Consider the following 26,009-nt stretch of genomic DNA (forward strand, 5'->3'; position numbering starts at 1 on the left):
CTCTATCGTTTTGCGATGTTCGCAATAATTATAATGAGAAATTAATTTAAAAAGACTGGCCATTTCATGCGAATATTATCGCGCGGTAAGAAAAGATGACCTGATATAGGCGGCTTTGATAATATGCTTGCTAAGACGCAAGAATCCATACGTACTGCTCGTACATAACTATTGTCATTTATAAAACGCTCCTCCCAAAACTTTATCGCGTGCCTATTTTTGGATTGTCTTTTTCTTACTCCGCGCTTATATACTCGTGCGAATTGATTGCTTTTTTAATTAATTTCTCAATAATTATTACGAAAATCGCAAAATAGTAAAGGATTTTCCTGCTCGGTTTAGCCTGCACATTACGGATGGATCAATTATTACCACACACCCTGTATATGTATATTCAGGAAAATCAATTTTTTTTTTTTTTATAAATGATATGTCGATAAATCTCAATTCTAATATATATATATATATATACATATATACGAATATCTGTATAATGAAATATACTTTTTCGCGGAAATGATGCATGCATGATTGGATATTTAGAAAAAGTAGAATTCTCGGTATCAAGTATATATACGATTTCGATAATGAAATTTAAAACATAAATATTTATACACAGTCAATCAAAGTGCATATACATATATTTCGATTGTAATACTTTGATTAAAGACTTTAATCTAGAGATAAAAGGATGAGTCATATTGTTAGAAAATCATACATCGATATTTTTTTCAAAGATATATTTATTAGTAGAGTTTATATACACAATTCACTCTTGATTTAACGCGACCACCATCTTGATATATCTCAATTATACATATATCGTCTTGCCGGTCCAGTACAAAATTGCACATCTATTTTCCGATGGTGTGACCGTGCGAATAGTGTTCTGATGAATCAAACTATATACGCGGTATATAGGAAGAAGAAGGCCGCGTCGATGCCGACAGAGAGAAACGAGTGCTCGCGTGGTCCACGGCAGCCAATCGCGTCCTCGGATTGTGGTCCGACTCGGGCGAGTGGTGGGGGAAACGACCAGCTGGCAGCGCGGAGCGGCGCGGTACCGCCGCTTTCGTGCCGTTCTGCCGTTGTCATTGCCTAGCTGCGTGATCCGTCTCGCTCTCGACCGGTGTCCGTAGTGTGTTTTCTGTGTATCGCGATATCGCCCATCCCTCATTCCACTCGCCCGCGCTTATTAATGCGTTAATACACGTGGCGTGCGATAAGGTTCCGTGATCGCGACGGTCGGAGTTCGTCTGATGCAAGAGAGAAGGGAATAAGGAGCGACACCAGAGAAAGAGAGAGAGAGAGAGAGAGGGAGAGAGATACGCGCCGCTGCAATCCTTGCCAGTTTCCGCTCCGCGATGCTCTGTATAAGCGTGCTCCACCCCGCTCTTCTTAAATTTGTCGTCTTAATTTTGTCGTAACGCATCGTACGATATCGCATCGTTTATCAGTCTTGCATTTCGCAGCGTGCATCTCTCGCGCGAAGATATAAGGAGCGGCGAACCGAAGGAGCATCATCTCTCTTGGTCTTACGATCTATCGTCTCTTTTCTCAGCGTTTTCCTTTCTTCTCTCGGTGAGAGCATTCGCTAGGTGCGCGTGCACTCGTGAGTACATCGTCAACGATCAAGACAAAACTGTCAGAATGAATTACGGGGATATGTCGAACGTTGATCCTTCCAGGTATGTAGTTTCTCTAATTCATTACTTCAATATACACGCATGTACAACGGACATATTTTTCGCTTGAACGTCAAACATACCCGTTTGATTTGTCAAGTTTCATCTGTTTTTTTTTTTTCTCTCCCCATACGAAACATGACATCCGGCATCACGCATTCCATGTTTGCGTTGAAAATATTGCATACTATCTACAGAATAGTGCGGTAGCAGATATATCAGTCTTCAATATAATTTTTATTCCTTCGTACGAGCGATTGCCCGCGCGTGTGATTATTCAATTTTGGACGATATTCAATATGGACGAGCGAGCTAATGAAATCGTGTTTGATCGTTGCAAAATAATCCCGGCCGTGTATAGTGGGTTTAATGAGACTTACACATCAGAATTTATATATGAAAAGTCACTTTGTCATTCGGTAACTCACAGAATGTGAGATTCTTCATCAAGCGCTTCATTTTGAAACAAATATGCTGTTGCTATTGTATAAGAGTCACATTATGCTTTCTCGTTAAACGAAAAATGCGCTTCGTTATACAATGCTTTTCTAAATGTATCATTAAACTCGTGTCTTTTTTATAAAATAAAAAAATTTTTCGTAAGAAAAATTATCTTAATATTTTTCCATCAGTTCCATCTTCTTAAATCCCGATCGTTGTAATATAAATTTCGCTTTTTATTTTATAAAAAAAAGATAAAGAAAAATTATCAAGTTTCTAGAGAATAAACATTTTTATTTATATTCATGATATATATATATATATATATATATATATATATATATATATATATATAGAACTTATAAAACATTAAGATTCAAGTTTAAGTCAAAATATGTATACGTTCATGATATTTTTTCAAATAACTTTGCAATTTGTACAAATCATATTGCAAAATGCAATGATAAAAATATGCTATAGTTCGCGTAAATACACGCACCGAGAAACATTAGATACACACCTATGTAACTTTATAATTATACACTCAAAATAATTAATTTAGGTTCTATTTTAGATCTTTTTTAGGTTTTCTGTTTTATTTCCGGGTTGAATGTATCGTGCATAAATGTGCGATATACGAGTATATACAACACTCTTGCGAAAATTATAAATATATTAGTTTTTAATTTATAAATATATTGTTTTTTTCTAGCAAAAAATATTATTAACGAGGCCTAATGTATATACAAACAAATTAAATACATTCCTAAATTTATCTCTCTGGAAAAAAATAATATAAAATCAGATTAAACTTGAAGTATAAATGGTTTCGCTTAACATAGCGTGACCGTATTATCTGCACATATACAAATGAGTCATCGTATATTTTCGTACTAAAAATCGATATCTTTGTACTTATCTCTTAAAATTGTTATATTTGCAATAGTAAACAAATATTTTTTTTCTTCTTAAAAACTTTTTTTGAAATGAGTTAACAAAGATTTCACATATAAATTTATGATATAAATTTATCAGTTTAGATTTTTATTTATATCGTGCAAGAGACGTTTCATTTAAATTATGTTACATTTTTAGAATATATTATTCTTTAATAATAAGTATAAAAGAAATAATATAATAAAAACAAGCTGTAATTACGTGATTATAATATATTATTATAATATATATTATGTATTATTATATATATATATATATATATATATATATATATATAATATTAAGTTGCTATCTTTTTCAAATTTAATCAATTTTGTGCGATCAAAATTTATAATTCTTATTTATATGCGAAAACGTTATAAATTGCTATACCAGATGATTATAAGAGATATGTTGCTATCAGATTTTTTATTAATTATATTATTTACATTTCTCTATCGTGTTATTTTTCGATGAGTCAACTAATTTGTAGCAAATTTTTATTCAACAATTTATTGTCTGTAATTTTTGGCCTATATACTTATTAAAAATATCATATATTATAGTATTTAAAAATATATTTGTTATGTAAGAGCGAGAGAGTAAAATGATTAAAACAAGAAATAATAGAACAGGGAAAATGAGCATTGAGTGAAAATATCAAGACTAATATATTGATTGTGTATATATGTGTGTGTATGTATTTCGCAGCTTTACTATTTAAAATGATCTGGCGGATGCAATTACGATTGCATGCGCAGCGATGAGCAAAGTAGCACTTGGAGGAGTGAATTTGGAAAGATTCGCGGCGCAATTCTATGCGAAGCACGTTCCGCCTTTCGGTCTTGGCCATCTGTAGAAAGTCTGGCATTACGTCTATGACTTTACCCGTGACACCATTGCCACTATTTCAACGCTGCTGCGAAATATTCTTGCAATATTGAAACCATAATTGAGTCTACCCGGACAAATCCAAGTCGAATAGCCGGCAAGTTATATTCCTCAATTAGATCTGATCAAACATTTAATACATAATTAGTTATTAAAAATTCTAACTTTTCCTTGATTGTAATCGTGTCGAAATCGAAGATACATGTAATTCGAGATGCTCGAAGAAATTTCTTGATACTTCGCTGCATATTAGATTGTTGCATAGAGTTGCAATTGTGAAAATTCTACGTGACTCTTTAAAAGTGAAGTACGAGTTAAAATGACATTTTATTTTCGCAACTATATATTTATATACAAGTCGCGATTAGTTTGAAGTTTCATTAGAAATATCTAGATTAAAGTATATAAAACGCCTGAAAGCTACGAAAAAAATTCATTAATCAAATATTCATCAGATAGAAATAGATCTGAATTATTAATGCGAGTCTCATATTTCTATGTGCATTGTATATGTACATGTTTAAGTTTTAATGTTGAATTATTTATTGATCATATCAATTCAGAAAGACGTGCATAATTTTTTATCATATTTTTCATGAAGAAAATAATACTTTTTTTTGCGGTGCAACGAATATTTTCTTCCAGGGATACTTTTTTTTATTTGAATTTGTATCTCCAGACTTATGATTTAATTTACAAAAGAATGGTAACATAAAAAGATATGCTGACGTAGGAATTAATTAATCTTCCGTTTTTTAATATATTAATGATATATCGTTTTTATTTATTTCCGAAAAATAATATATATATATAGAAAGTATTTTTCTGTTAATTCATTACTAATTTGGAAATAAAAGAGATTTATTATACGATATTTTTGGGCCGCGGCAATCAGCTTCGGAAAGGTCAAGTAATCGATTTCAATTTGTTTCAACGAACTTGAAGTGCCAATGTCGTAATACTATAACTCCTCCATTTGGAATGTCATTCTTCTGCTCTTTTGTCATAACATCTACGTAACAGTCGTCGTTTAAATTCAATGATGTTAAAAATGTCCTGATAAAAATTTTAGCACTTTTTAATATAATTTCAACGCTTTTAAAATTTAATCAAATAAATAATATAATAATAACAAAAAAAAAGAAAACACAATATAATTTCGAATGTACGTTTATATATATAATTTTAAGAAATTACTTTTCAAAAGATCATTTTCAAGAATTGTTCTGAGAAAGTAGCATTCAATTCTTCGTTTTTATTCTATACTCTTCTCATGATTTTCCATGAGGATTTTCCTCAGCTAATTCTTTTGACAGTTTTTTTTTTAAGAACAAATACTGTATGGATAATGATCAAAAAAGCAGATTTTATACCTCGCGTGTATACAACTGATGATGAAAATTTATTGCCGAATTATGATCGAATCATTTGCCCATGATTACGATAGATGTAAATTACGATAGGGAAAAAAATAGCGTTCTTTTTTATGCATAATATGCATAATATAATAAATAAAATCCGCTGTTTTTCTTATATTTTGCGCCTTATTCTTTATAAAGTTTGCTTCTTACACACACATACGCATATATCCATATACACACACATTTTTGCATTTATAAAATATTTTTGATATATATTCTTAAAAATATAGATCGTAAATTATGAAATTACATGAGTGGTTTTTCTGCACTGTTACTATTTCACTTATATAATAGCACTTGCATAACATAATATTTTATTTTCTTCTTTCTCTCTTTAAGCAATACAAAAATTACATGTGACTTATATATAAAATATGAGTACATTTTTCGTTTTTGTGTTTTATCAAGAAAAGAAATTAAACATAAATAAAAATTAAGGTTATATGTAAATTTAAGCTAACATTTTTACTTACAGAATTTGTGTTTGTGTGTTCTTGTAAGATTATTCAGGAATAAAGTAGATAAAACCATGAGTATTCATACATTTAATTTGGCAAAATATTCATAAAGAGTCGCAAAGATGCAATTTGTTAAGATTTATATTTCATTTGCATTTATTTAATTTTGCAAGACAATAAAACCTACATCTTGTAATTGCATTTTATATAAATATTTATTAATATTTGCATGAACATAAATTACACTAAATTACACTTTGCTTCTCTTTGTCTCAGAAATAGATTCCTTATTATAAAAAAGAAGTCTTTCTTAACAAAAAGTAATTCTTTTTTATTTTCGTGATAATCATATCTATTAAATTGAAAAAAATAAATAACAGATTATGTAAAATATATGATAATCATTGACGCACGAGAGTATTGCGACTATTCAGTCATTTCATAATTATTGCGATACGTTTCTGTATCATCAACGAGTGAAATTCGAGCACAACAAAATTGCAAAACATAACAAGATCGCTTGAGAAATGTCTATCCTATCGAAAATCGAGAGTATGAGTTGCTCACAAAGATCGATGATATATTGCGGGGATCAATGGTAATTAAATGATACTTATCACCATTGATCTTCCATTGATCGTTAGCGTGACTGACTGTCATCATGGATTGAAAACCGTTTGCAAGCCGCTTGATCGACGCGTGCCTATCACGTGAATGTAGCATGTCTTTATCATAAAAATTGGTCATGATTAATTGTTTTTAAGTATGATTTAATATAAATGTGAAAAGGTTACCCTAAGTTCGTCGTCCTGATAAAAGCGCGATGGTTTGGAGTGCTTGCCAGCGAAGCGTGTAATTGTGCAAGACGCACATAGATAGAGTTTTTCTTTTCATCTTGTATCAATAGTTGGCTGGAAAAATCCAGCGAGTGGAAAAAAGCGTGGTAAATTTCAGTTTTTATTATCCCGGACTTTAGCCAATGGAATAAACTGACAAAATTATAAAAATAATTATTTATAATATGTAACATCAAAATATTTATATAAATATTTATTATTAAAATTACTAAAAATTTTCTACACTGACAAAGTTATAAGCTTCGAGAAATATATATCTACAGATATTATTATATACGTTATTAAATATTATATATTATTAAATATTTTTAAATTTATACTTAGATAAGTTTTTATTTATACTTAGATAACGCGATAAGATATTAAAATGATATATGAGATTGATGTCTAACGATGATATTTAATGATAAAATAAAAAAAATGCTAATAATTATATACATATTCATATTTTTCAGTGTAATTAAAATTTTTTGCATTAAAATTTATTTGCTTTAAAAGAATTACGCTTTGCTCTTACGAGAAGCAAGAAAAAAAATGTGCACGTTACTGAAAAATATTCATACTTATATATTATGCTTGCTTATATATTATTACAATAACCGCTAAGATATAGAATAATCATTTGAGAATGAGAACCGCTGTAAAATAATTAGTAAATAATAGATGTTTTATGAAATTTCTTATTCACACACGCAATATATATAATCTTCACTTTTAACGATAAGCATTTACTTTTCAAATTTGTAAACATTATTGCAAAAATTATATTTGTGCGAATACAATTTTTGATCCATAAAAATTGACTTGGTGAAAGATGTTTTAGCCGTTGATTTCGCTATACAACATTGCATAATCCAACTCACGTGTTACATGTTTGGAAGCGTCGCTAATATCATTACTATAGCTGTGTAGTTAGGATTTTTGACATTGAAATCCAAGGTTGATGCTAACTTTGTGTGTGTAAAAAAAAAATATATGAAAATGCAAATTAAAATTTGTGAAATGATTTAATAACCTTTTTCGAAACTATTGAAAAAATTTTCGTGTAGAATAAAAAAAAAAAATGTTTTTTAAATATCCGAATGATTTCGAATATGGCTGAATAAATGGACATTTCGTAAACTTCCAAAATCGAATGAAACTATCGAATCACGAATTTCACAAGATCCATCGACACGTGTAAATTTTTCTTTATATTATAATTAAATATAGGATGAGAAATGATAATGGCACGTAAATGCCTGATCGCCTGGAAAATCATTAGTATACTCTCTGCATTTATCCGGTCGATTATTCACAAAGCAATCATATGCTATAATCTATCTTTTATCGTGGAAAATTACATGCGATCTTGGCCATTGTGGATCGCACACACGCGAACTTTTTCATACGGAATATTTTCATACGATTATTCGTGCGAATATATACTTAGGAGCGATTAACATTCATTATACGAACTTTCGAGATACTCAGATGAAACGAAATTACAGATAATATATTAGAACTATATATTGAGATCAATGATTCACGCATCGTGTCGTATTTTCATCTCGATGCGGGATAGAAATGAATGCGGCCTTTTCATAAAATCACTATAATTCACATTTACTATCAAACTTTTCACGTACGATACTTACATATTTTTTTATTATAATAGTGAATCTTTATCGTAATATTGTAATAAGTTCTCACTAGTTCATACTAGAGTGTGACATATTGTACAGATTGTCGATAATTTCGCACTTGTATTAGGTCGATAATAAACGATAACAACATCGTCGCGTGAGATTTACTCATGCCTGTTCGTTTCGAAGGGCATTGTATTTTAAATTAAAAATGATTTTCTATTCTTTTTTAACGTTATACAAAATGTAATTTTGTAAATCCATTCTCGTTTATTTCTAATAATCCGTTAAAAATTTTAGTGTCTTAGTGGCTCATTTTATATTAAACTAATTGTAAGTATAAAATGATAAGTCATATATAAAAGATCAACAATTATTTATTGTAAAGCTAAGGCATGACAGGGAGAGAAATGTTTTCATGAATTTTACGCCATAATATTCTTATAAAAAAAAGAATAGAAGAAAATATGTTTCTTTAATTTTTAAACACGAAATTAAAAAATTAATGCAATCTCGAAATGTGAAAAAATATTTTTTATAAATATTTATGATGTCAAACCTTCTTAAAGAAAATTATATACATTTAAATTTTTCGCAAAAAAACAAAGTTCAAATTTTGTTGAATTATTACGTAAATTATACTTTGTATTTAATGTTCAATACGTCACAGTTGTGTGATAAATTATAACTACAGCAGATAAAAGTGTTTATAGCCGGAGTTAAAGATATACCTATTGAAATATTCTGTGTTTCTAATCGTCGAGTCGCATAAAATAACAAAAATATTTTTTACGCGATATTTTTGTATTTCAAGAAGACGTATTAAAAAGAATAAATCAGTAACATTAGAGAAACCGTGCGTCAATATCAGTATACGTAAGCACATTATTATGTAAATCAATAAGTCTTTTTATTCGTATATATATTTCTTTACAAATTTTGTTTATCTCCTGCTCTGCGCGAAATGATATTAAAATAAATATTATTGATTTATAGTTATCAGAGTGTGTAAAACGCATTCACATGAATATTTTCATTCATGTAAATGCGTTTTACACACTCTGATAACTATAAATCATGATTCGATAGTTTCATTCGATTTTGGAAGTTTACGAAATGTCCATTTATTCAGCCATTTATCGGCTCTGCGAGATCCAAGACAAAAATTCTTTCTCTCTTTTTCTTCCTTCATCAGTAGGCAATAATGTTTTATACTATGTTCTCCAAATGCGTCTCCGAATATGTCTCTGAGCAGCGAAATCTTAATTTGCATGAGCGCGCATCCGAGATAAATGCATCACGCATTAAAAGTCTATAAATTCAGGCACGTGCGGAGCGAAAGAAAGAATACTTATATTTTAATATATGGACACGCTGATTCTACACGTTTAATGTAAAACTTAAACGTTTTTATCAATGCACTTGTATCGAGTGGGCGCTTTGATGTATTTATTTATTCAAAGCATGATATGTTTTGCATAGTATTTTATCTTTTTATTCCATGCGTGAGAGTTCGCATGATTCACGCAGTGCGTCACACCATCTTTTTCTTTGTGTTAATCAAATTTGTGCGTCGTCTTAATGTCAAAAACTCTTGTGTGTAATTCCATCAAAGTCAGACAGCGTAGAAAAAAAACTGTATAAAATAATCGTATAAGATTTGAAAACTTCATGATTTGCGGAAGTAGAAAATGAAATGAAATATTTTTATAGGAAGCTCTTGTTACAGCCTTGGAATAAGGTAATCAAGAATTCTTAATATATCCGATTGGGATGAGGCATATATATATACAGTAATCAATTATCTGAGACTTTTAGTATGTATCTGTATTTTTTCTCTCGAATTCTCTGCCTATATTTTTTTTCTTTTTTTCTTTATTTAATATTCACTTTTAAGAATCAAATATATATACAATAATACACAGTATATTGTATTAATTTTTTTCTAAATATAATAACAGTATATATTTCTTTTTAGAAAAAGAAAGATTTATGATAAAATATATTGAGCCTAATCAAATTTTTTTTACATGTTTCTTGTCTTCTTTTTGATATTGGTTGAGTCTGATGGTATGCTTATTATGCATCGTAAACAATTGTCATCAGGGACATCGTATATTTTGATATGAAGGGGAAATTGTTAAAAATTTTAAAAGTACTAAAGATTGATAATTATATGAGTTATCTCATATTATTTAGAAACGAATATAATATTGGTTGGTTTGATGGTGAAATAATCGGCATGCGCACTATGAGAAATTTTATGCAAGGAAAATTAATGAGAATATATTTTAAATCTTGTTAGTCCACATTTCAATTGAACGTACCATACAAGGTGTCTCTAAAGTCTGACCCAGTTCCTTGGAAACGGCTTTAAATATGGAAAAACTGTTTCAGATAAACAACGGTAGCAATATTAAGGAGACAGATGATAAATAAATATATATATATATATATATATATATATATATATATGGGGTCTTTGAGACTTTGAGTCAAGTTTTGTCTGAAATGTTTTTCCACATTTAAAACTGTTTGCGAGATTTAGGAGGCTGGGTCAGATTTTAGAGACACTCTGTATATAATTTCTTTTTTTCAAGCAAGGACAAATCTATTGTGTAATGTTATTAGCTTAATTGTTTCAGTAATTGTAAATTTTTAATAAATTAAACACACGCGACGAATAAATATGGTTGGTGACGTATTGACAAAAAATTTGAAATATTCGAAATATATTCTGTATCTATTTCAACCGCGTCTATAACACGATCAAGTTTAATTTTTTCGTTGAAATGCATGTCAGAGAAAACTTCACTTTCTGGCTAGCGAAAGCGATCGACGATATTTCCGTATCTTTATTGCTCGTGTGTAATTTTCCAGTGAAATGGTAACAACGATAATTAGATTTTTGCAAAAACGGAAATCACATATCTATTACTGTGACAAAGTTACAAGGCTTGAATAAAATGTGTGTTATATGATTAAACTTGATATTCTGAACGTATATAATTTACATATGGATGAAAAATATATTTTTGTATACATATAAACTAATATCTGCGATAACATTTCTTTTTATATATTTTCTCATTACAATAACGCGATCCAATCAACATATAGATATGCGTTTTAGAGATATGATATCTTTCCTTTTTACAAAATTATTGATGCATTTTTGCACGGAATAACTTACACAGTACATGTGTTATCGACAGCATCAACAGATATTAAATGAGATATTTGCCACAGTATCCTGTGTATCTGGTTATTACGTGCGATTTCGGTAATCTTCTTCTCTCTCGATGCACTCATACGTGATTTCAAACGTGCAAATGTTAGATATCGTCTAATGATTTCGTATTACAAAAAACGCTGCGATTATACGTACGTAACATTGTGCCCGCGATTATTATTATTATTATTAATATTTTATTTAATATATAACAACTGCATATCGGTGGGATAAAAATAAATGTCAAAGCAAATGTGTAAGGAGGGAAAAAACATATATCGGAATAAATAAAAATATTAAACTTTTATGCACGTTGAGTCCTGAGTTTTTCGTACATAAGTGAGAACTCTGAAATAAATTCATTATTTTTTCCAAAATAATAAATATTAGATTGAATTAAGTAGACAATTTTTTAGACATAATAAATTTGAAAAAAACAATATATGTATAATATATATATATATATATATATATATATATATATATATATATATAGAATGTAGAAATTATATAAAAATATTGAAATATCAATGAAAAATTAGTGTACAAATTTTTAATGAGTGATTTATTAGAAATTTATTTTAGGAAGCAAAATATATCATAAAATTTTTCGAAATTATCATGGTTAATAATTTTACGATGTATTATTGCCCATCAAGAATTAATTAATTTTATATCCTTTAAAATAATCAACAACTAATCTGATCTAATATCTAACATTTTAAAATTAATTTGTTAGTTTAAAAATGTTTGATCAGTAGTTGCAGATAAAGTGAAATCGCATTTTGCCAAAGAAACTCAAAGCAATTTTTTTCTTCTCAGTATCCTTCAATTGTGATGTAATTCCTGTCATTTCAGTTACCATCCTAACCGAACTTGGTGAAATTGACCCTTAGAAAATTTACCGATACATATAGTAACGCAAAAAGCGGATTATGGTTTACAAAGAAATGATCACATTGCATATTCTGCCGATTCATGTTTATCTAAGATACACATGAAAATTCAAATTATTCCTTTGTAAAGGATCTCTTAAAAATCTTTTAAAATTTATCAATTCTGTACACATAGTAAAGACGCAATTTAATCGTAAGCTTTTAAGTAAAATATGCTTCTCTTGTAAAGTAGAATTTTTTCTACAAATATTTAGAAAACGGTGTCGTAGAAAAGAACATTCTCGAATGTCATTGAAGTTTCTTTACGCACACATAAAATTGAACAAACAAAATGACGATCGTGTGCTTCGGTACATACATATTCAATTTTACGATTTAAATTTTTATCGTAGATATTCAATGTATTAGCGAATAATCCGGTCGCTAAATTATTTACTTTTCATTGAATATCAATTTTATGTTGATATGAACTATTAATATCAAGTCCGAAGTCTGTAGAACAATTCCACTTGAAATTTTTTCTACCGTGCCATTAGCAAATTATCGTCAAAAATATATCGTGTTCGCGGCAATGACGTATATCCTACACATTATATATATTTAAGTTAAATAGTTAAAATGTTAAAATGCAGTTAAAATGACAAAGAAATTATCAGGAAATGAAATATGTACTTTCGTGGATGTCATATCCTTTATGTTTGACGTAATCCGCTTTTTTATCCACATTTTTGTTCTCTATATTTTCACCATTTAATAATATATTGCAGTATATGCGCTTTTTTTATTAGTTTTTCTCCCTCCCTTCCTCCCTCCTTCCCCCTCTCTCTCTCTCTTTTTCTCACACATACACATCGCACTAACATTCCTAACATTATTGCTATTAAACATTCAAATATTCGACGTGTACGTAATTTTTAAACGATTATTTTATTTACCTATAAAAAAAAACTAATGACGATAAGAAAAACGATCATTAAGACTGCACATATGTCAATTGACGTCAGAACCGACACGAGTTGTAGTTTTGTACCTTCGTTTGAAAAAAAGAAACTTTTGAAGTGGGGAATCGATCGGATCGCATATAATTTCTTACGTTACTTTCGACAATCGATCAAAGGTAGCAATGAGAAAGAAAGAAAGAGAGAGAGAGAGAGAGAGAGAGAGAGAGAGAGAGAGAGAGAGAGAGAGAGAGAGATGGCTAGAGATATCAGAATAATGGAGGATCAATCCCACCATTATCATATAATACGCATTCCCATCGCGAGGTCAGAGTGTAAGAGAGCTTTGCATGACGAATGTGCGCGAATATTCATCAGCGGCCATCGTCGGTCTTTACCTTAATAACGAACGATCGCGAAGTTCCGTCTCTCTGTCGGCATCGGTCAAACCAGTTCGGTGGACTTGAGAAAATAAAACGGGCTTGTAGATCATAGGCGACTTAGCGCTCGATTGTTCCGAAATACGAGATAGTCAGTACGGAGACATTGCATCGAGCCACACACAGGATGTTGTACTCTAAGCGGTATGTATAAAAGCCATCAGATATCTCATTATCATCGCGCAAAACGATTATCGCTACGGGATTGCTTTAACAACATTCCCTGTGTACACTATCTCTTTCTTCCGCTTCGTTCTCTTCGATGTATTAGTTAGTTATGCAATGCTCGTTGCGAAACCACTCTCAACTTCGTTCCCTAATTCGTTCCCAATTTTCTCGTAAATACATATGTAATGACATAGGATATATTACGTTATATGAAGTTTTTTGTGATAGGTGCATGTGTGTTTCGTAAAGACGATTATTTCGATTAAAACGAGCGCTTAGAAATATGAAAATTTCAATTTCTTGTAATGCGCGTATCTTTAGAGGGAAATTGTGTGACGAGAAACACTTCGAAGCCCCCGAGGCTGCGGTTAGAGCGTTTACGATTTCAGCCGCGGAATTTAACATCTTCGATGCCTTGGGCGATGGCTTACTTCGAGCATGTTCCTCTTATTTTCCTAAAGAAGAGTCGTCGCATAAAAAAGAACAGGTATCTCGAAACGGTATCTCTCCAGTAGAATCTTCTCAAAAAAAGTGGCACAGACTTTTTCGCGCGTTCCTCGGAACTCGCTATACGTAATCGAGACTTTTTAAGTAAAATAGTTCTGATGTTGGAACAATCTTTTTGAATTCATGCATTGCTTTTCAAACTAAATTATTGACTTGTACATAATTATAATTGATAATGTGCATTTCTTAGAAAATCTTGCACCACTTTCTCTACAGAAAAGATGATTCGAAGATAGTTTCTGTTTCATAGAAATTAAAAATCGATTTTAATTCAAAATAGAAAAATTAAAAAATGTTTAAATTGTTTGATAAAACAATTCATAATTGATTAGAAATATTGATATTTTTTTTTCTCAAGACAATAAATAATTTCTTATACAAATTATAATAAAGTTATAAAGTTTAATAAATTTTTTTGAATTAACGCGAGAAAAAAGTTCTATTCGAACAAGAAATTGAAATTAGAAACTAAACTAAATTTTTGGTTATATTTTGTGTTATCGTTGTTGCATTTTTAAATAATTGATAAATTTATAAAATTTACTCATTTAAATTTCAAATCATCACAATATTTATTACAGTAACAAGCATGCTTATCTTACATACATGATTTTATTATATAAGAAAAATTTCTTTTGAGAACTATATTATATAAATAAATAATTATTTATATATTAGTTTAATTATCAAAAAATATACAGAAACATAAAATATTTTTATTATAGAAATAAATAATATAAAAATTGTAAAATAAATAATTAAAAAAAAATAATTAAGCTTATGATATTGAAAAAAACTTTTCAAATAACGATTTCAAGATTTGTAATATATTTTATTTTATTTAATATAATTTATATATATTTAATATTATAATCTCTTAATTGAGATCTCAGTATAATAGACGAAAAGAATTCTTGTTTATTTGTGAATTACGTCAATTCTTGATCAATCTGTACGATGTCGTAAAATAGATTTTTCTGTAATATCGAAAATTGCAATGGTCGATATTTTACTGATCTCGCGATTCAAGAGTCAGAGCTAAAGATCAACAACAGCGTGTTCCGATTTCTGTGTTAATAAGAGGACGAAAAAGAATGTCGATTTAAAGGGTGCCGTTGAACCAGGTCTGCATATACAGAAGTAGGACAGAATAGGCCTATAGTTATATAAGTAGAACACTACTACACGGGGATTATTTTTAGCGCGTCGCCTGAGACACCTCGCTTGATTTCGTTGGGCACGCATCCTTAATTAATCTAGAATCGATTTAACGCTAGAACGACCGTTATTTTTTTCCGATGAGCTTTTCATTTAAAGACTGTTAAAGGCGCGCTTATACATACGTCGAGAGTCGTGAAGAGGATTAAAAAGAACTGTGTATCATCGTATTATAAATAAAACAATTCTGTGTAACGATAAATTTAACATTGGAGAATTTTCAAATAATGTTTATTTATATGTACTCGCAGTGTAAGAGAATTTGCAATTCGAGCGAATTTCAGGAAAGAGTTAAATGACGATAAAATTATTGAATAAAAATATATATGAAATTATTGCATTTGCAAATTGATAAAATAATGCATTCTGTTGTTTATTGTTAAAAGCGAAGACAGAATTAGTTGTCAACACACGCATCTATAATATTTTGTTCCTTAGAATCTTTACACAGCAGACAATTTTTTTTTTTATACTTTGTCAGTGAATTTATAGTGGATTTCCGTTTCGTGCACGTATTTACTATGCAGGTATGAGGATTAATATAACAAAGTGATTTGATTAATTCGGCTGAGAGTACGCGCGCATGCTTGAATTATTCATGCATGGACGAACATGGACTTCGACTTTATTGCGAATTCCAATGCTCGCTAATAATGCAAAATCGCTAGTTATAATGCAGAATCGCAGAATCGTTTATCGCTGGCAAGATAAGTTTTGTTTACTTAAATAATGAAAATAATCAATTATGTATACGAAATAATGTGAACTGATCCGATTCAATAATCATATTTAAACTGTAAATATATCGGTTTGTTCAATTGGCATTTATTATCAATTTGTCGTAATATATATCAATAAGATAAGTGCTAATTACAGGCAATATCTGCAGTATTACACAATTCTGAATATGTTTATATTATTGCGAGAAAACCTGAAGAAAATTATGAAATATTATTTTCTCAAATGAACATCAATTTCAATTTGCGATAAAATGAGCATCAACTGAAAATCAACTGAGAAATAGGTTTTGTTATTTATTCATATCTTTGTAATATTCCTAAAGCGTCAAATTTTTAATTTATATAATTTATATCTAGAAAATGAAACATGTAATATACTAATTAAATTTTGACATTAATAATGGATTGTTTACGTCCATATATTCACTTAATAGGCTGTGTAGTGAATTTAAAGTGTAACTGGATGAATAATTTAAAATACTATGTATAATTATTGACGAAAGAATATTAATATTTTCCGGTGATAGATTACTACGAAGTTATGGAAATGTATGGATATTGAAGACTGAATTTCTCTTAAAATATCACATGCTTCTGCGACACTACGTGCTTTAATGACATTACATCATACTCATTCATTACGCCACAATTGTGAAGTGCATACAAATCAATCATTTAGAAATCTTTGATTTTTCGCAACGAAACGTTGAAGCAAGATGCCGATGCATTCGTTCGAGTAATTTCTTGTAATATATCTTTCGTCTATTGAATGTATGATCTCCGATCGTCGAGCAAAGATCAGTCTATTACACTTACTACAGAGTATGGTATATATTATTAATCTCAACCAGACAATCTCAATGTCAGTCACGATAATTGAAGCACTTCGCGACTTTGTGGCGAAATTCCATCGAAATTTTATCCGTGATCTTTCGACCATAAAAATCAGAATTAAAATGAATTGATCTGATTAAAATGAATTATGATTTGAATGCAAATAATGAACTTTAACTGCGAAATAACATTTTATCTTCAAATCTATCATTGAATTTATTAGTTTAAAATTGCATTTTAATGAAATTAATTAATGAATTGATTAAAATTAAATAATAAACTTTTATTTCTTATATTATCTATTTCTAAATGGAAAATCTTAATAAAATGCCACACTGCTAACAAACGTATTTTTAAAATGGCATTTTGTGATTATTTTTGCTTGTATAAATCGCAATCAATTATATATACGTCCTTTTGTCAATTAATCTATTGTACAGAACATTAAAATATAATTTTTTGCATATGGTGTAAGATTAAGATACTACGCATCTCAAATACATCTTGTTAAAGAATGATGAATAATTTTTATTGCAGAAATCTTCGAAGGATTGCCCGGCACGACGAGCCGGAGTTTAGCAATGCCAGTATTTTGAATAGCATGGAGAAATTCGTGCGCACCGTCAGCGAGATGGAGGATACCATCTTGGTGCCCAGCCGTCTGCTGGATCTAGCGGTGGGCGATGCAGGTGACACGATTTGCATGAAAGGCAAGCGCGGTTACACGGTGAAGGACACTCTGGCCAACACTGATCTATATCGTCTCTACAATATCATCAATCAAATGAAGATCGAGCTACTGTGGTCGCAGGAGCCCACGCGGGGCATCGAGGCGGATGATCAGCTAATCAAAAGCCATCCGATCGGTAGCCCGTCCGCTGAACTAAATCATTATCCAGTGGCTGTGACCGGTACCAGACTGGGTCACGTACGTTGCCCCAGCACTACCTCGATGCAGAGCGTGCAGAGCGCGTCCTCGATCGCGTCCACCTCGGATTCAGATTCTGAGGTTGGCATTGAGATCGATAGCGGGCTGGAGGGCGAGGAATGTGCTGATCTAGCGAGCATTGCCGCTCAGGACTTTAAGCGTCATCTGCGCGGTCTTCATCGTAGCATTGCCCGTATGACAGAGGCGGCGGAATATTTGACGCTACGATATCAGGCCGACGTGGGCGGACAAGTCTGATTCGCCGTCATTTGTGCGTCAATCGTCATCGCGTCAATTGGTATTATGAGCAGATACCGTCTCATCTTCGCATTATCGTCGTCAACTTTGTGGAAACTTCCACAGATTTTGATTTTATAGAACCATGATTTTATAGAAATTGGCGAAGTCTAAAGAAGCCAATTATGCAACTCCCCCGAATTTTTCCCGCCATTGAGATATTGGAATATTGATTCATTATTTTATTATGTAACTCATTGCGGGTAAAGTATGCTGGTCATGTGCTGAGATGGAAATAAGTTATATGTTCCAATAATGTAAATTAAGACAATAAATCTTCACTCATTATGTAGAATTGAGCGCAAATAAGTTATCATTTTCCAAACAAAATTGATACCACGAGATAAGATATTTATCATTCTTATGGCGTTGTGAAGAGACAACGTTTAGTTCTGTTCTGCTTTTAATAACGATTTTCACGCGACAGAGAAACCAATTGAATAAAATTAGAATAACATAAAGATCTCAGGCGAATATAATTATGTATAGCTATATAAGCCATTCTTTCTTTATTCTGCCGCACATGGAGCATACTGCAATTTTAAACACAGGGTTAGATGTATACTAGAAGGTATACATTAGAAAAGGTAACAAAAGTGAATATAAAACAAAAATATCACATATAAAACACTAAAAAAGACGCGCAATTATTTAATTTAAATTAAAATCACACTTACTCTGCATCACATTTTAAATTGCATTTTTTCGTAGAATTTTCTTTCGGTGGAGCATAGATATTGAGAATAATTTTATATTTTATGCTTTCCTTTTTTTTGTATTAAAAAAAGTAATATTAATTTAACTCGATTGATTTATTTCTTTTACAAAATAAAAAAATAGTTTATAAAAAATATATCAATTTTCTATTGAATGAAAACAATTAATATCATACAAAATAGCTAGAATATGTTATATTAATTAATAGCACATTCTACACATTACAAATTTAAAAGATAATTTCTAAAATTGATATTGATAAAATTGATTATTGCTTTAATGGACAATTTAATGTTATATGTTTATCATAATTTTCTATTGATTTGGAAATTAGTGTACACAAACAAGCATTAAATAAGCTTTAAGGATATCTTGATACGCAATCGAAGATATATAAAATATAAAAATATCGTTATAAATTTGGACACTTTTAAGAGCTACTTGTAAATTGCCAAAAACGTTGAAACACCAAAAGGTGATATATATCATTATTAGGTGTTATTCTATGGAAAAAAGACCCGAAATTTATTGTAATATAAGTCATGATCAATGGTCTATACGCGAATTACCGAATTACCTCTCAATTACTGTAAATACTACTTCGAAAGAGAACAAATGCATTTTGAAAATTGCAGCTAAGATTGTACAAACTATGAATCTTATAATCTGCACGTAATTGGAAGTTGTTATATCAGAGACATCAGATATTCCTTTTTCCTTACCGTCTTTTGTTTAGATTTTCTTTCTTTTTCTTTTCTGAGTGAATTGTCGATATTATTGAATTGTCTGATATCGCGGCGATCGACATTAACTTGTAAATATATACGTAGTGAAATATAATTATTTATTTATACGATTGTAAAGTTAATAAAACTGTTTAATTTAAGTTGCAAATTGTGAAGGTAACTAAATAATTAAATATTCGATAAGAGTTGTAAGAAAAATACTGAGATCGACACATGTTTCGAAGCCGAAAAAATTCGGGCTCTTGGAAACACATAATTTTAAAATATATATAGAGCCGGTATATAAGTGCTTTCTTAACGCGTCGATATCCAAATATAATTTTCATCTGTACAATTTTAGATTGTGTGTGTGTGTGTGTGTGTATATAATCGGATTTATATACATAATATCTGTAAAACTAAAAGTTTCTTAATGAATATCATAGGAAACGGCAAAGAAAAAATGAAAAAATGTAGCAGAAAAATATTATAATAATATTCATTTTTCTATGAAAGAAAAATTATTTGTCGAACTCTATTACACAATGGCACATACACACATAATATATAATTCTGAATAAATTATATAATTCTTAAGGTACATTTTTCTATGTTTTGATATTACTATATTTTATTTCACATTCTTGATTTATATTGAAAATCTCTACTTAAACTAAAATGGCGCAAGGAGTATCACTTTTATTTGTTCTTTTTGTATATATTTTATGTACATATACATAAGAATATGTAGAAAAGGATATAAATTATAGTTATAATAGGTACGGTGCCATATCTAAAATTTACATTTTGTTGCATTTGTAATCCGTGCAACATTATGGAAATCTTAAACGTCCAATAGAAATAATCTTGGCTAGATGATTAACTTGAACCAGTGCACATTGCGCCATACATGATTTAAAATTTTCCGAGTCAATGAATTGCTTTGTCGAATAAAAGAGAACCATTTCAAGACAAGCTTTTGAAATTGAAATTGAAATTTTTCATGATTGTGCAATTGACTAGCTGCACATAAGTGATTTATTTATTATGATTTTATATTCATTCCATGTATTGCGATTTGTATACTTTTAAGATACTGTACCTAGATCAAGGATTCTCAAACAATCATACATATCGTTATTATATATATGCTATTTAAGTAAGCCTATATGCTTATATTAAAGAAATTAAAGAATAAAAAAACGATCCTATGTAGAATCTTCTTTTGCATTTAATAGCAAGAGAGTAATATATTGAATATGTATTAACTTGCATAAAATATTAATGCTTGAGAATCCTTGAACTTGTGTAAATTATGATTACTGATGTGATCGCAATATCAATACGTGTGTCGTAATAATGTAATCATTAGAATACAAATGCTATATTGTGGTAATGATCCACTTGCATGACGTAATTATTATTAAAAAATTGGCAACATTAATTAAATATTTCTAAATAAAGAATAGTTGATACTTGGTAAAATTACATAAAAATAATGTACATGAATTCGGAATATAATCAAATTGATTTTTACTATTGTACCGCTTTGCAAAATAAAGTGTAGTTACTACTACTCACTTACTACTCATTGATCCTAAGCAATGCATGTAGAAAACCACTTTTTGATTTATTTAATATTATTGCGGAATTTTATTTTTTTTTTTTTTGTAATTTCACTTATATTATAAGACATAATATGTAATATTCTAAAAGAAATTTTTTACATTATTAAATTTATTTAATATGAATGGATAATTTTTATAGGAGAATCAAATCTGCTTATTTTGAAATCGTTGAGATCGATTTTTCTCATCTATTCTAGATCTTCAATTTCCATTCATGAAAGTTGGAAAAGATAAAATATGTGTGTAAATTCGCATAGTCACGTACTAAACACAGGAAAGAATAGGAGAGAAAAAGAAGAAAAATTCAGTTTACAGAGGGAGAGCTTCTATTCCAGAATAGAGAGATTCGATTATATTAAAAATATCACATATACATATATATTTCGCGCTTTCTTCATGCACTGATGAAACGATTAGAAAAATTGATCAAATAAGGTATAATTTTATCAAATAACGTTTAATTATTTTTACTTATATTAAAATATATACATTTATCATTTAAATATCTTCTACTTTTATTCAATGTTCATATTTGTATTAGAATTAGATGGTACGAAATATACCTTAACTTTATATTATTATAGGTATAATAATGTTGCTAGAAATGCTCAATTTTAATGAAACATACATTATAATCTAAATAGAGAATACAGACTCTGAGATATATAGTATTAAACACCCCGGTTGTGTGTAATTTGAATCTTCGAGATACTTGCAAAACATATGCGCACTTATATAATCTTATATCTATAAAAAAATAAATTAATTATTTCCACGTCATTGTTTGTTTTCTTGTACCCAAATATATACCTCTCCAAAGGAATAAATTTGATGATGTTGCGGATTGTTAATCTCAAAACGAATAAGTAAAATTAATAATATTGATAATTTTTGATATATATATATATATATATATATATATATATATATATATATATATGTATATAATTATTTATATTTATTTGTATTATATATATTTTGTTTTATTTATTTATATTTATATTAAATTATTATTTTAACACTCCATAAGTTTATACATATATACCAATGTAATTTTCTTTTATAAGTCACTGTATTTGTATTATTATCAATTATGCTTATTATGCTTCTTACTTTGGACATTATATTTCCTGTGAGAGCGTTAATGTACAGCGTATTTTTCAAACTATACAAGTATTATTAAGCCCGCAAACGCTGGCTTAATAATAGGTTGTCGATGCTTGTATCAACGTCGCGGATTTTGTGCAATTTAAAAAATCCGCGGTTCGTTAGAAAACTTTGCGCCCTCTCGCGAAGGTTGCGAGAAAGAAAAACTGTCAGCTGTCATAGGTCGTACTTGGTCATACACTTCTGCAACATACATACATATTTATATATAAATATCAAGCGAAATGAATAATAACGAGAGAAATAAAATATAAATTTAATATGTTATTATTCTAATTATATATCGCTATTGTCTCGTTACGCATACTTGACATATTGTTATATTGTTACTACATTTTGTCAGACAATAAAAAGAATGCAATATGTATGAACAAGCTGCAAGTAATTGGGCCATTAGACTGTATTCTTTGCGCGATCCAACGAATTTTCTACCTTTCTTACCGAATTTATGGAATAAGCAAGCTATTGGCTCGCGTTATCCGAACGACACGAAGGTGCGGGACACCGATGTACTCGTGGGATATCTTATTCTATTCTGGGTGATGCTGTATCTATTATATGAGAAGTGTCTTAATGTGAGCTTTTTTTATCATATTAATATTATACCGTGTATCTTTTGTTAAAGCTATATATGTATTTGATATTTATATTTGTTTATACAGTCGCTATTCAGGCGTATGCGTTTTCCATTAGTACAACGAAGCAGAATAATCAAGGCTGCTTGGAACTGTGGATTCTGTTTTGGTAGTGTATGTTACATGAAGTCATCAGCTACCCAAATCCTGAATTTTACACCCCATGAGCTAGGAATGACATATCAGGAATTGGGGCTTGCATTGCACAAGAGCTTTTACTTTCATCAAGCGGGTATCGATATATTGTGCTATGGTGCTTGGATGAAGGGCTGTGCAAACTTACTCTTTGCATCTTTCATCTTGAATCCATATCAGCAAAAGTAAATCTTTCAGTTATAATCAGTCACCATCTTCTTGACATGATATTTTTCTGCTATTTATTTCTTTACATTTTTATTTCCTACATTTTTTTCCTGCTTACTAATTTTTGTAAATAAATTTTGAAGACTTTGTAAATAAATTTTGATACTTTGACTTTTAATGTAATACGATTACATTGAAACATAACACAATTGCCTTTTTTATTAACTGTATTATTAACATTATATATGTTTTATGTCATTCCATCAAACAAACAAAAAAAATATGTATATACATATATATACATATATATAAATATATATTACAGTTATAGGTGGTGTACAGTTACAAGTACTTTTCTAATGTATAAAACTATTGACATTGTGATAATTAATGTTTGTCGGATCTTGTTATGCATTTTTCAAACTATTGGAAGATCAATTTGCAAGCTGTTATTTTTATTTCACTGCCTAACTTGGTCAGTACACATTATAATTTCTATAATATCAATTTACTATATAATAATAAACCTTATTATATATTTGTTTATATTTATTTATTATAGGATATATTTGTACTTGTATTATGTGCCTACATATATGCTTTGGTCAGAAGAAGTTGAATATGCAAGAATAGAATCTGGTTTGTGGCTTTGGTTTACAGCAGAGTGCCTAGATTCGGTGAGAGTGTCTCATGTACATTTTAAATCTCTACATTTTAGATAATGAGATTAAGATTTATTATAAATTATAAACAGATATTTATAAAAGAGAACTACATTATTAATTTAAATATGTGATTAGGTATGGTTAAGACTTATTGGACATGCAAAAGCTATACATTGGCTCGAAATTTGCCTATTTCCACCACCAACGCAAGAAGCAATTGAATTAGCAGGCATTCATAAAAGGCATAAAGAGTCTTTGAGGAAATTTAATAACAAAAAAGCAAAAAAAATTGAATTATGGCAAACCTTAGTTTGTAAGTATGCTCATTATTTTTTCATTTGAAATCTGAATTGAACTGTAATTAGATAATGTGTTGTTGCGTACAGGCGCGATGGCGATTAAAAAGAAAATTAAAAGGATTCGCCAAGCTAAAAACAATATAGATGTGTCAACAGAAGATTCTAAAAAAACAGAACTGCATACAACAAATATATTAAATGACGAGTTAACAAAGAATTAGCGAATTTATACAATTCTAAAAAACAATATTTGTGGAACTTTCACTTACGACACGAGCTTCTTTCAGAATTTATTTATACAACGAAAGAATAGTTAATATTATGATGTCTGACAACAACTGAGTTGTACGAAATTTTTTTTAGAATTATATGTAAATTGTTTTGAAATATGCATATGCCATTTTCAACAATTATTACTTTTTATTGAAAACATCTATATGTAGTTACATATAAAATTAAATTAGTAGCAGAATACAAATAAAACAAGTGCATTTTCATTCTGAAATAATGAAAAAAAAAAGATCAAAAGTATGTATAAGACTGTATAATGTAATTTTTATGTAAAAAATTAAGTTTTTTGTGTAGAAAATTCTATTAATTTACACGTTTATAATTTTAATAAGACTTAATAACTTTAGCAACAAACTGAAATAACCCAATATAGAGTTAAAGGCATTTTCTAGGGATACTTGAAAATATTGTTATATATCTCATCAATTGCTTTGTTGGTACAACTCAAAAGACTTATGCTAGTCATTATATTTATAGATGTAATACGCGATATATCTATTATCGAATGACATTTTTATCCATGATATAAATACATCTTCTTGTGGGAGCTACGATTGTACGTAAATTTTCAAAAATTATGAAATTGTACATGTAGATATGTGAATCTATATTGTTAATACAAAATTGTTATTATGCAGTTTATGTATTTATAATTGGTTATATGTTGACCAAATTGAGGCATTGTCTCTAATTCATAGTAACACATTGATTTGATCACATCAAATTCGATTATGATTCACACAGTGAACTTGATATCCATTCAAATTATCATATATTTGTTTATAATAGTAAATACGGAATATGTAATGCAAGCAGCTTGAGCAACAAAACTATGACAGCAGTTTCAATGATAATGCTAGAAATATGTATACTTAATTTACATTCGAGTATGGACTTAAAATCAATGAACGAAATCTTGTTGTGCCTATTGTTGCCTTAAAAGCAGAATATTATTAGTACTACTCTTTTTTTATGTAAATATGATGTGTCTTTTAAATACATGTAAATGGTCTTTTAATCCCAAATAATACAAATATCGTAGTTTACCATCATCGTATTAGTTTCAC

At 29.5% G+C, this 26,009-nt stretch overlaps 2 protein-coding genes across 3 annotated transcripts; both read left to right on the forward strand.

Annotated features, from left to right (window-relative positions):
- Positions 1-813: 813 nt before the first annotated feature.
- Positions 814-22,362, forward strand: LOC126858079 (uncharacterized). Of its 2 annotated transcripts, none has more exons than XM_050608112.1 (2): positions 814-1,688; positions 17,825-22,362. In XM_050608112.1, exons 1-2 carry the CDS (start codon positions 1,651-1,653, stop codon positions 18,471-18,473), a joined length of 687 nt encoding a protein of 228 aa, XP_050464069.1. In that variant the 5' UTR covers positions 814-1,650; the 3' UTR covers positions 18,474-22,362. The 2 variants fall into 2 exon arrangements, with proteins under 2 accessions (XP_050464069.1, XP_050464078.1); XM_050608121.1 differs by lacking the exon at positions 814-1,688 and adding an exon at positions 13,748-13,964.
- A 278-nt stretch (positions 22,363-22,640) lies between these two features.
- Positions 22,641-25,976, forward strand: LOC126858023 (uncharacterized). Its single transcript, XM_050608034.1, has 6 exons — positions 22,641-23,324; positions 23,412-23,704; positions 24,013-24,162; positions 24,250-24,364; positions 24,488-24,665; positions 24,739-25,976. The coding sequence occupies exons 1-6, from the start codon at positions 23,112-23,114 to the stop codon at positions 24,870-24,872; spliced, it is 1,083 nt and encodes a 360-aa protein (XP_050463991.1). The 5' UTR covers positions 22,641-23,111; the 3' UTR covers positions 24,873-25,976.
- Positions 25,977-26,009: the final 33 nt, after the last annotated feature.

The sequence above is a fragment of the Cataglyphis hispanica genome, chromosome 2 (genome assembly GCF_021464435.1).
Source record: "Cataglyphis hispanica isolate Lineage 1 chromosome 2, ULB_Chis1_1.0, whole genome shotgun sequence".
NCBI lineage: Eukaryota > Metazoa > Arthropoda > Insecta > Hymenoptera > Formicidae > Cataglyphis > Cataglyphis hispanica.

What these genes read in the sequence shown, in the direction of transcription:
- LOC126858023 (XM_050608034.1), top strand. Translation starts at nt 23,112, where the DNA reads ATGTATGAACAAGCTGCAAGTAATTGGGCCATTAGACTGTATTCTTTG. An exon ending in TTGAATCCATATCAGCAAAA is followed by an intron (nt 23,705 to 24,012) that starts GTAAATCTTTCA and finishes TATATATTACAG; the next exon opens with TTATAGGTGGTGTACAGTTA. An exon ending in CAGCAGAGTGCCTAGATTCG is followed by an intron (nt 24,365 to 24,487) that starts GTGAGAGTGTCT and finishes ATATGTGATTAG; the next exon opens with GTATGGTTAAGACTTATTGG.
- LOC126858079 (XM_050608112.1), top strand. Translation starts at nt 1,651, where the DNA reads ATGAATTACGGGGATATGTCGAACGTTGATCCTTCCAG. An exon ending in TCGAACGTTGATCCTTCCAG is followed by an intron (nt 1,689 to 17,824) that starts GTATGTAGTTTC and finishes TTTTTATTGCAG; the next exon opens with AAATCTTCGAAGGATTGCCC.